The 12,181-nt window shown below is 44.2% G+C and overlaps 1 protein-coding gene across 1 annotated transcript in view; it reads right to left on the bottom strand.

Annotated features, from left to right (window-relative positions):
- Positions 1-975: 975 nt before the first annotated feature.
- LOC115076154 (chondroitin sulfate proteoglycan 4-like) overlaps positions 976-12,181 on the bottom strand; it is a 99,364-nt gene continuing 88,158 nt past the window's right edge. Inside the window, exons 9-10 of the mRNA XM_029577294.1 lie at positions 4,350-4,533; positions 976-3,604 (exon numbers count right to left, since the gene is read on the bottom strand). Of these exons, the coding sequence (XP_029433154.1) occupies positions 1,587-3,604; positions 4,350-4,533 (2,202 nt within the window). The 3' untranslated portion in view covers positions 976-1,586. The remainder of the gene's footprint in view (positions 3,605-4,349; positions 4,534-12,181) is intronic.

The following is a 12,181-nucleotide window of genomic DNA, read 5'->3' as shown; positions in this document are numbered from 1 at the left end:
CTAATACCGGTATATAAAAGTTTTCAAATAAATAAAATAAGTATGGGATCCTGCATGTGGAAAGAGGGATACAGAACCAAGAAAGATGAAATCAAAATCTGACCAGATAAATCGATATCCTGAAAGAAGTTATGCTTCTATGGCTAGTAGCTTGGAAAGATCCATAGCAATGTAGACGGGAACAACTGGGCAGACTGTATACGCTAGTTCTTTTTCTGCAGACACCTATGGTGTTAGTAAGACCTATGATCAAAATATCAGGGCACAGTTGGTTTACACAGTTGTTTATGGTTAATGTTGGAACGCTGAGTTTCAAATGGTAGGATAACCAGAAAGGAATAGCATTAACAGCTTCATCTACAAATTGCACTTTCAGTGTTCTCTAAGTTTCGTTTTTCCCCGTACAGCTTTTTGTGGTGTTCCTGTACACCAAGGGGTAGATTTTCAAACTATGCGAATAGGCCTACTTTTGCTGGCGCATCAGGCGCAAGCAAAAGTACGCTGGACTTTAGTAGATACGCGCAGAGCCGCGCGTATCCACTAAAATCCTGGATCGGCGCGCGCAAGGCTATCAATTCTGTATAGCCGCCGCGCGCCGAGCCGCGCAGCCTACCCCCGTTCCCTCCAAGGCCGCTCCGAAATCGGAGCGGCCTCGGAGGGAACTTCCTTTTGCCCTCCCCTCACCTTCCCCTCCCTTCCCCTACCTAACCCACCCCCCCGGCCCTGTCTAAGCCCCCCCCCCTTACCTTTGTCGGGGGATTTCCGCCTCCCGGAGGGAGGCGGAAATCCCCGCGTGTCAGCGGGCCTCCTGTGCGCCGGGACGCGACCTGGGGGCGGGTCCGGAGGGCGCGGCCACGCCCCCGGGCCGTAGCCACGCCCCCGTACCCGCGACGACCGGGCCCGCCCCCCGACACGCCCCCCTCGGAGAACCCCGGGACTTACGCGAGTCCCGGGGCTCTGCGCGCGCCGGTAGGCCTATGTAAAATAGGCTCACCGGCGCGCAGGGCCCTGCTCGCCTAAATCCGCCCGGTTTTGGGCGGATTTAGGCGAGCAGGGCTCTGAAAATCCGCCCCCAAAAGCTGATGTAAATAGGTCCTTGGTATTTTACTTCAAACAGCCTCCAAGAGAATAAAGGTGACTAACTTATGAAAAATATTTTCTTTAAAACGGAGGGTCTTTGGAAGAATACTTCCAAATTTGAATATATAGACTTTTTAATTCTAAGAATAAAAATCAATTGTACCTCTTGATTTAAGAAAGCTGCATCTTTGTTATGCTGGTTTTTTTGCGAAGCAGTGGCATTTTGGCTCCCCACAGCAGACATGGCAATAACATTTTCAATGTGTTTTGTGAAAAATACATTTCATGTAAATTAGAAAAAATGTGCAGTAAAAATTGCCACATACAGATGGCAAGCTATCACATCCCTTAAAAGGTTAACATAACATATATAAAATACCACTAAATTCAATTAAATCACAATATAAATAATTATGTAGAAATCTGATTCAATTTTAAAAATGTACATCATTTACAAAAATATGTTCAAGTGGTTAAAAGAAAGTTCAAGGAAGAATAGTAGCTCTCTAGACCCAGTACTGATTGTGTCTTAAAGCTGGGTTAATTGTTTGACAACGTTGGACCACCTCGGGTTCTACATTGGCCCAGCTGCCGTGCAGCTTATTTTTCTCAGCTGGAGCAGCAGAGGCAGATAACAGATCATGCCTTAGGGCGACTGATGGAGGAACTCCACAGTTCTCAGTACTTCTTGGAAGAGTCACTTTAATAGCAGGAACAGGCAAACTCCTCTCTTTAGAAAGACCAGTACTGTTAGGGGCAGTGTGCGTTTGGCATTTGATGGGCGGCTTAGTTTGTCCCACTTTGCGACACATAAGGAAACAACAGACGGAAACAATAGCAACGATGAATAGAGAAGCAAGAACTGCAAGTGCAATCACAATGGACAGATATTTGCTACTTTCATTAGCCTGGGTTCTGATAATTCCTTTTGTTGAGGTCTCTTTCTGGGACGAACTGGTTGCTGCTTCCTGAGTAAGTAAAGAAACTTTGTCTGGACTGCCCCAGCGGTTTCTTTTCCCCCACTTTTGCACAGGTACTGTTGTATTAATCTCATCTTTTGTAGAGACTAATGGCCGTTCCTGTAAAGTAATATGATTCCCTATGGCAACTGTGCTGGTTGAAAATGGCCTGCTGGTTGTAAAATCCTCTATAAGCAACGGATCAAATGGCACTATGGTATACATAAAGGAACCTATTGCAGGTTGCACGTTATCTGCTTTAAGGATAAATGAGAATGAATCATTTAGCATATCAATACCTGTCATATTAGCATTCACATCAAGTAATAAGAGGCCTCTTGCAATGTCATTTTGGGTGAACACACTTATTGCATTAAATGTGGCATCATGATGAGACCTCTTCACAAGCCTTCCATAAACAGGAGGTTCTGTTACTTCAAAGCTGGGACTGCTATTTGTCAGATTAGATAATTCCATAACATCTAGGTCCCTTTCCTTCAATTTATATAAAATTTCAGTTGGAATTTTCAGATCTTTTGCAACTTTCATTAGAGGTTTTACAATGATGTTCATGACCTGTCCAGTAAGATTACTTTCAGAGGTGAACAATGTAAACTCAAATATATCATGAGATGCACTGAAATCTGTCATATGGTATGTCAGTCTTGCTAGATCTAAATCTCTTTGTTCAAACTCAGTAACCTGTTCTCTTTCAATCAAAAGCTGACCAAATTTGGGTGACTTGATTATATTGTAACTTATTTTAGCACCTTTTCCATTTGTTGTAGCTGATAAGTGGGTATTATTAAGAGTGATGAAAGACTGCCCTTGTTGAAGGATCAGATCAGTAAAATTGGTCAGAGTGATTAAAATGGGTGTAACTTCAAGGTTGAAAAGCTTATATAATGGTCGATGTTTGCCATCCGTCACACTAAAGTAAAAGACACCAGAGGCTGAACTTCCATCTTGGATAAACCATATTTTGCCACTGTTGATATCAGCTTGTGTAAAATGCTGAATTGACATATTCAGATTATTTTGTGTTGCTAAATAGCCATTGTTAGGATTACTAATGATTGTGTATTTAATCTCATCTGCTGTATTGTCTTGGTCTTCAACTTTCAAGTTTTCTGGTCCAAGTGCTACCATATTTCCTTGCAGGACCTGCAAATGCAGTGCTTTGGTCTTTATCTCTGGAATTTGGTCATTCACTGGAAAGATGGTGATATTAAACACTTCTTCAACAACTCCACTGTCTGGTCTTGTTGCAGACTTGCTCTTTAAGTTTGGCCAAACAGCAAAGGTAAAGTTATCAGTGAGAGACTCCAATCCATCATGCAAGTATGTGATTCCAAATTTATCAAGTATATATTGTGAGAAGTTGGGTTTTTCCTTTGTAATATTTCGCTCTCCTACAACAATCATGCCATGCTTTGGCAATGATGTCACTTGATACCAAACTTCATATAAGAAGCGCTGGGATTCTGGCAACTTCACCAGGAGATTTGATGCATCCAACTTAGATTTGTCAATTAAGACTTTTTCTCCCTCTTGTACGACAGAACCTAGTACAAAATTAATAGGGCATTCTTTAATAAAATATGAAATTAAAAGACATTTTACTTCACAAGAGTGCTTGCAATATCAAAGAATTTGAAATCATTCTTAATATCTATACTAATAGTAAACAGCCTCTCCCTAACACCAAATTACTTAGCAATATGTAAACACCAGAGGTAGATGTTTTAAGATTCACCGATTTAAGGAAATTGTTTATTTTTATTTTGGTGTTCATGAAAATTGAAAGACTGACAGCACTGAAAACGGAAGTTCTCTGTTTATCCACATTACAGGTAGAACATAGACAAAAGTGCATCTGTACCGTGTCCTGCCAGTATGCTTCAGTCCTGCTCTGGAGGGATCGCCTCTAGAATGGTAATTGAGCCTCCAAGCCTTGCTATCTTTGGCCTCTCTGCTGAAACTGCCAACAGTAATGCCAATCAGCGCCAAACTGTGATGCTAGTTTTGGTGCTGAGGACATGACAATTGGAACTGTGCTGAGACTGCCAATTTATTTCACCCAGGCAGGCCACCAAATTGTTATAAAATTCTAATGTCTTTTAGTCACTACCAATCTGAGCTGGATTTGTCTTCAGTGAACTTGTTGAAAGGCTCTGTAGCTCTATGCTAATCTCATTCCCATTGGAAAAACATTTTCTGTCATGTCCGTCTTCTGGCGCACAGACCAGCTGCCTCAACTAAAGTACAATACCAAGAACTCAAACATTAAGCTCTGAGCAGCAGCCTTACCTGTATTTACAAGAAGACGAGAAGGCTGATCAGGTCCATTGATGTCATATGAAATGGTGACAAAAAACACCTGGGGATCGAGCACTGCTGGTGGAGAGGAGACGGTGAACGTGAAGTGGTCATCTGCACTCCAGCCCGTAGCCTCACTGTCTGTGTGATCATAAATTACCAGACCTTGATCCACCTGTGCAAAGTACAAAAAACGTGTCTCACATTCTGTACAAGAATGGCCTTACTTTATTCTGGTGGGTCAAAACATCCCCCTTTCAACTAACTCCCATATATCATATTTATTTAAGAGTAGTAAATGTCAAGTAACATTCTTTGGTAGATATACACTCAGATAAGTTCAGTCACTACAGTGCCTGTATTTTATTAAAAAAAAAAAAATTGTATTTAAAGCGGGATCATCACACATTTTATTGCTTGGCACATTACCATCAATTCATTCTGCAATCATTTAGAGCAGTGGTTCTCAACCTTTTTTCGGCTGGGACACACCTGACAGATGGTTCCCACATGCATAACACACTAAACATATGACCGTCACGGGGCGTGACCCGTCACGGGGCTTGACCTCTTGACCCCTAACAATGGATGCAGAGCAAAACTAGGGCATCACCCATAGAACTCACCATGCAAAAAAAAAAAAAAAAAAGATATTCTGGTTCTGATGACATCTCAGAAAAAGCAAAACAAACTTCCTTTACTACCAGGCACAATAGCCTTCCTCATGAAAAGTTACCACTAATGCATATTCTATTGAGAAAACACAACAATTAAGATTGAAACAATTGCCTATATGCTAGTAAAATACCTCACCTCGGGCACATACACAGAACCTCTTACCTTCACCAAGTACAGAAAAACCACACATTATAAATATGGAGACAAACTGGAATAGAAAACCAAAAAAAGCCACCGCATGAAGTGCAAACCTGGAGAAATGGAAAGAGAAATATAGCACCTAACAGTCCCAGGGATCTGCAATAATGCACAGAAATTAATCTGCACAAAGTTACACCTGCATTATGGAACACATAACAACCCTATCTATGAAAAGGCAACACTACAAATATTAAATCAGGTCCTAAACACCAATACACCTCCTATTAGGAAAACAGAACAAGCCAAGTACCTGAAAAACTATATTAATAAATGTTTCAAAATAGCTGATGGACAGAATAACATCAAACAATTAAAACTCATAAAAATTATTAAAAATTGTCCAAATATCAATAAAATATTTCAAAACACATAATACTCTATCATTAATATTTCAAAACACATAATACTCTATCATTAAAATAGCAGTCAATCAAGAAAAATAAACTTAAAACGCCAGCTTTAATTACCCTCTCCAGCAACTCTCCTACTCCTTTCCCTTGAAAGTACATTCCAGGAGCAGCAGCGGCTGCTGAAGCTCTGTCCTTACGGTCCTCTTCTTTAGGGTCCACCAGTCACACACACACCATTTAAAACCTACGACCAGTCTCTGTCTCACACACATATCCCAGTCACCTCCCTGCCCAGTCTCTGTCTCTCTCTCACACACACCCCAGTCACTTCCCTGCCCAGTCTCTGTCTCTCACACACACCCCAGTCACCTCCCTGACCAGTCTCTGTCTCTTATACACACCCCAGTCACCTCCCTGCCCAGTCTCTGTCTCTCACACACACCCCAGTCACCTCTCTGCCCAGTCTCTGTCTCTCTCTCACACACACCCCAGTCACCTCCCTGCCCAGTCTCTGTCTCTTATACACACCCCAGTCACCTCCCTGCCCAGTCTCTGTCACTCACACACACCCCAGTCACCTCCCTGCCCAGTCTCTGTCTCTTATACACACCCCAGTCACCTCCCTGCCCAGTCTCTGTCACTCACACACACCCCAGTCACCTCCCTGCCCAGTCTCGTCTCTCACACACACCCCAGTCACCTCCCTGCCCAGTCTCTGTCACTCACACCCACCCCAGTCACCTCCCTGCCCAGTCTCTGTCACTCACACATACCCCAGTCACCTCCCTGCCCAGTCTCTGTCACTCACACACACCCCAGTCACCTCCCTGACCAGTCTCTGTCACTCACACCCACCCCAGTCACCTCCCTGCCCAGTCTCTGTCACTCACACCCACCCCAGTCACCTCCCTGCCCAGTCTCTGACACTCACACACACCCCAGTCACCTCCCTGACCAGTCTCTGTCACTCACACCCACCCCAGTCACCTCCCTGCCCAGTCTCTGTCTCTCACATACCCCAGTCACCTCCATGCCCAGACTCTGTCACTCACACAAACCCCAGTCACCTCCCTGCCCAGTCTCTGTCTCTCACATACCCCAGTCACCTCCATGCCCAGTCTCTGTCACTCACACACACCCCAGTCACCTCCCTGCCCAGTCTCTGTCTCTCACACACCCCAGTCACCTCCCTGCCCAGTCTCTGTCTCTCACATACCCCAGTCACCCTCCTTGCCCAGTCTCTGTCTCTCACACACCCCAGTCACCTCCATGCCCAGTCTCTGTCACTCACACACACTTTACTTAGAGCCCCAATGCCGTGTTCCACTTTAATTTCGCAGTGGCAGATTTTCCAGTGCTGCTGCTGCCTTCTCAGCCGCATTGAAGCAGCAAACATTTTTTATAAAAATATGCCACAGCACTCAAGCCTTTCTTCTGGCTGTCGGGATATCCCTAGGCTACCGCGGCCCCCCCATCTGTCTGCTTTTACGGCCGCTGTGAGCTCCTATTGCCCCATCTGTAATTAGCATGGCTGAGTGCCACTTTTACTGTAAACGTGGTTCTGCCGCGCTCATTGTTGCATGGGGGGGGGGGGGGGGGAGAATCCCCGGAGCAACCGGCCTCTTCGTGCTTGCGACTCACTGCTGCTTTGGGGAATCCCTACTCTATCGCGGTTCCTGGCTAGGTTGGCCTCTTTTCTTTGTGGCTCGCCGCTGTGTTTAATTTCATCATTTCCAGCCTGTGGCGGCCACAGGGTCTGGCTTCTTTGCTGCCATGGGCCTGGACACTGCCACTTCTCCTAGCCCCCCTCAAACCACCCCACCCCCGGGCTATGAGATGCCCCCCTTCTTCCTGCCTCACCAGCCAATCAGAGGCTTCCTCCTCCCACTGGCTGGAAGAAGGGAGGAGGCTTCCGATTGGCTCGCGGGGGCAGGAAGAGCGGAGGAGGCATCTAATTGGCTCGCGGGGGCAGGAAGAGGGGAGGAGGTTTCCCATTCACCCGCGGGGGCAGGAAAAAGGTAAACGGAAGTATAACTGGGGCTGGGGGACACCAGGAGCCACGACACACCGGTTGAGAAGCGCTGATTTAGAGGATACTGTAATTTTGTAAACCGCATCTGTCCTAAATAAAGTCAGTCCTTTCTGTAATTTTTATATTGTGCAAGTATACTTTCATCGCCGCATTCCTGTAATATTCACTATCTGTGACTACAGCAATATGCAAATATACCAACTGTCCTGGGCATTATATCAAACTGCATTCCTTTTATAAACAATAACCAAATGTGAAATCTCTGCTCTCCATCTCACAAAGTTACAGGGGTCAGAGTCTCAGGGAGTGGGCAGGTGCAGAATCTACTTATAAACATTTATTAACCCACTTCCTCTTCCCTGCTTGACAGACAGCTCAAAATGCATGACTCTGAACAGGAAAAGTGCTTGCCCGTCAGCGATGACACAATGGTTGAAACTGCAGTTCTCGGCTCTACCAGCAAAATACATCTTTTGAAGAACACAAATCATCAATGCTGGTAAAGCTGTGATGCATGTATGGGCAAGGAGGTGCTTTTGCCATTGAATTTACAGTTAATTATTGCTTGTTTGGGTAAGTATGCTACAGTATATGCAAAGCTCTATAAAAATTTATAAAAATGAATGAACAGGAAATCAGGAAAGATTCAGCGGGGAGTCATGAGCAGTGTTCTAGGAAATGTAAGGCCCATGCAGAATGAGCATGTCAAAGATTACAAAGGTCAACAGGAAGAGCAGAGAAGCTGCCTAGTGGTTAGAGCAGTGGAATGCAAATCAGGGAAACCAGGGTTCAAATCCCACTGCTGCTCCTTGTGATCTTGGGCAAGTCACTTCACCCTCCATTGCCTCAGGTACAAACAGATTCATCATTCTGCTATATTTATTTATAGCAGAATGAGGAGGCACGAAAAAAAGGGGTGGGGGGGGGTGCGATAGTGGGCAGCTGGCTACCCCGTGGCGATGGGGTTTCGCCCACCGCGGTGTGGTCATGTCGCACACTATCGCCTCCCATAGCGCCACGGGAAAAGCTGTCATTATTTCCCGTGGTGTTGCCGACGATCATGTGAAAAACATTATCCCCTGCAGCGGTGCTGGGAGATAACTCCGCCCAAACCCCACCCAGGCTCCTCCCCTTCACCTAATTAGAATAATACCGCTGCGATGCGGCCAGGATTGCGTGCAGTAGGGCCTTATCGCGTGCAATAAGGCTGTACCTACATGCAAAATTGACTCATTGGAGGTTAAAGAATGACCCTGTTAGATTGTGAACCCTCTATGGACAGGGAAATACCTGTAGAATCTGAATGTAATCTGCTTTGAAGTGGCTGAAAGGCAGAATATAAATTTAATAAATAAGACAGCATGTACAGTACCAGTGGGGAGTACTGGCCCTAGGCTAGGGGGAATGACACATGTTGCTAACGTGGTTAGTTAACAACATGCTCTTATCTTTACTGGAATATTACTTGTACATTATAACCAAAGTTATAGACCTGGAGCATCCAAGGTTCTTGTTTTACCTCCAAAGCTCGGTATGCAACCTTGATCAAATCACTTAGGACGGTAACTTTCAAAAGGGCGAGTGGGCACACATTGATAAGGGTGCATCGGCGCACACCCGATACAACCGTTTTATAACATATGTGCACATTCCCGTATATATTATATAATAGCATAGGCATGCATATGTGTGCGCCCTATTTTGAAACTGGGTGTGCACAGCCGCGCACATCATGGTCAGCCACATACGTGGGAGAATTTTATAACCAGTGCGCATCCACGCCATGACCAGTTTCACCAGCGCATTCACTAGGTCACCCAGAGCTAGGTCCTCCAAACCTCCCCTGGTTTAATAGCGTGCAGTCCCCCCTGTTACCCCAGATCCTTTAAAACCTTCAGAAATGGCAGATTTTTTCTTTTTTTAAATTACACCTCCTCCACAGTAGAAGCTACATGGCTCTGGACCTGGGCGTGCACCCAGGCACGTAACTATTTGCGCGCACATCTCTTGGCACTGCCCCGGGACATCCATGCCTCTCCCAAACCACGCCCCTTTTGGAATCAGATTGAGATATTCGCGTATCGGGAGATATGCGCGCATGGAGGCGGCTTGTAAAGTTTGGTGCATGCGTGCATGTCCTACATGCATTTCTCGATTTTGGTGCAGACCTGGCTTTTAAAATGTACCTATGTTCTTGTGCTCAGTGGCTAGCTCATGGATCCTGTACCCCTATAACATGCACACCACATATTCCTGGAACAGAATCAGTTTAGAAATTATATTAACATAATTGCTTGTATAAAAAAAAAGGTTAGAAATGTCTAAATCTCTTTATCTTGATAAACTCACCTTGTACAAACGAGAGTTTCAGGTAGCATATGTCAAGCCGCAATGACTTCTGCCTCGTATGGGCCGAGTTTACTGACTAAAATCAATTCTTTTACAAACTCATTCTCAGCACAGCTGAACTGGAACACAAAACTTGCCAGAGAATGAATGTATCTTGATTAGCATATTTCATTTTCTCTGTGCAGAAAACTGTATACATGCACAGTGATTTTAAACAGTAAAGTAAGCCGATACAAGCTGGAAGTCGCAAAGATTACATTTTAATGCATGCGACTTATCACCAGAAGGACATTTTAATGAAGATGTAATGCTGTCACCTTATTCACTAACAATCAGAGATGCAAAATTATTGAGACTACAAAAGCTCATTTTAACTAAATTTATACATGAAAGGAAAAGTTTAGCGGGCTGATTTTGCTTTCCTCTGTAACTAGGAAACACTGTCGTTCTAGGAAAAGTTAGAAGGTGAGGTGAGATGTCAGGAGGGGCTGCATCCACCTCCTCTACTGGTATGCCAGCAGGCTCATCGGAGACTCGCAAGGACTTTCACTCTTTCTCCATTGTAGGAGGCCCAGTAGGCCTCTTCCTCCTCCCAGCTTTTTCATGGTAGGGGATAGGGGGGGCCTGAGAGGCCTCCTCTTCCTCCTCCATGATGGCAGAGAACAGTACTCCCCTTCCCTACTCTATGATAGGAAGCTGAAAGGGGTTGGTTGGAGGGGCGGGGGAGCTGCAGGAACCTGTCAGGCTACCTCCCCCTCCATACTGGCATTAAAAAAAAAAAAAAAGCATTTAAAGTATATGATAGGGTTTTACATCCAGCTGTATCTTTTTTTTTTTTTTTGAATAGCTGGAGAATAATTTTGTGAAAATTTAGTATTTAAATATTTCCATTCATCTGAATGCATTTTGTATTGATTTGAATTGAACTGATATTAAGTTCACAAATGGAAAATATAAATTGTCTTTTCGCATTGTATTTAATAGTTATCGCCTTTTAGTCCAGAATCATGTGAGGATAAAGAATGTCAAAAACAGCCCTAGCATTCAAGCAAAATACTGACCCACTCTTTATTTATATATATTCTGCTTTTCATACTTTTTTCAGTGCTTCAAAGTGGATTACATTCATGTACTGCAGGTATTGCCCTATCCCCCAGCATGCAAAAGAAAGATATCTGCAGAAGACCAGCTTTCAATTACTACTGAGTGTACAACCTTGAAACCCCTCAAAACATCCAAAATTATACTGAACCTGGGGCTGTGAAATGAGAGATATCAGGTAGTCATTAGCTTTTACACTAACGTAAGGATAGAAAGACGACAATTTTTAATGGAAATGTTTGCACTTGCAATCATAAACAAGTAATGCCTGGGAAGGCTTATAAAAACTTGAAAACCTGGCTTATGAACATGAATACTTTCAGACTGGAACCAAATTCACACATATTCCTGAACCGAAATAAAATCAGAAACACATGTGAAGATGCTGGCATAAACTTAAATGAAGATAGGACAGAAGAATTTTCAACATATACCCTAAGACAGATCCTTGATCTAAACACAGCCCAATATTTTTTCCAAAAATATTGTAGGGAACTTTCCACTGAGCTAAAGGGTTAAACGTGAATCAAGGTGTGCATACACTTATGTGAAAGACATTTCTGAGAGAATGTTTAATTGCATTAAAATACAAAAAAGTGTTTTTGATATTAACAATGTTTGAGCCTGATGAGCAAAACTGTTTGCTGAGGTGACCCCACTAATATACAATCTTATAAGTGCCCCTAAGGATTTTTTTAAGTCAATTGAAATTTTAACATTAAGGGGTAGATTTTAGATCATGGCGTGGTTCCCGGTGCATGCACAGGTTATAAAATCCGTGGGCCGCATTTTGTAAGAGTACGCATGGCGACGCAATCGTGCCTCCCCGAGTTCCTTCCCAGTCCGCTCCAATGTAGGAGCACCTGGGAGGGAACTTCCCTACCCTCCCCCTACCTAACCTTCCTTCCCTTTCCCCTCTCCACCCCGACCCCTAACCCCTACCTATCTACCCCTAAATTTTTTTATTTTTTTTTTACTTACTGGTCCTTGGGAGCAGAAGCAATTTATGTGCGCCAGCAGCCCCTGGACAGCGTACAATCGCGCTTTCCCGGCCTGCCCTTTTGAAGAGGCCTGGCCCTTGCGTGCATACCGAGGTTTACGCGCGTGGCCAG

The sequence above is a fragment of the Rhinatrema bivittatum genome, chromosome 1, assembly GCF_901001135.1.
Source record: "Rhinatrema bivittatum chromosome 1, aRhiBiv1.1, whole genome shotgun sequence".
Taxonomy (NCBI): domain Eukaryota; kingdom Metazoa; phylum Chordata; class Amphibia; order Gymnophiona; family Rhinatrematidae; genus Rhinatrema; species Rhinatrema bivittatum.
Note: the sequence above shows the minus strand (reverse complement) of the source record. Positions and strands in the feature narration are given on the sequence as shown.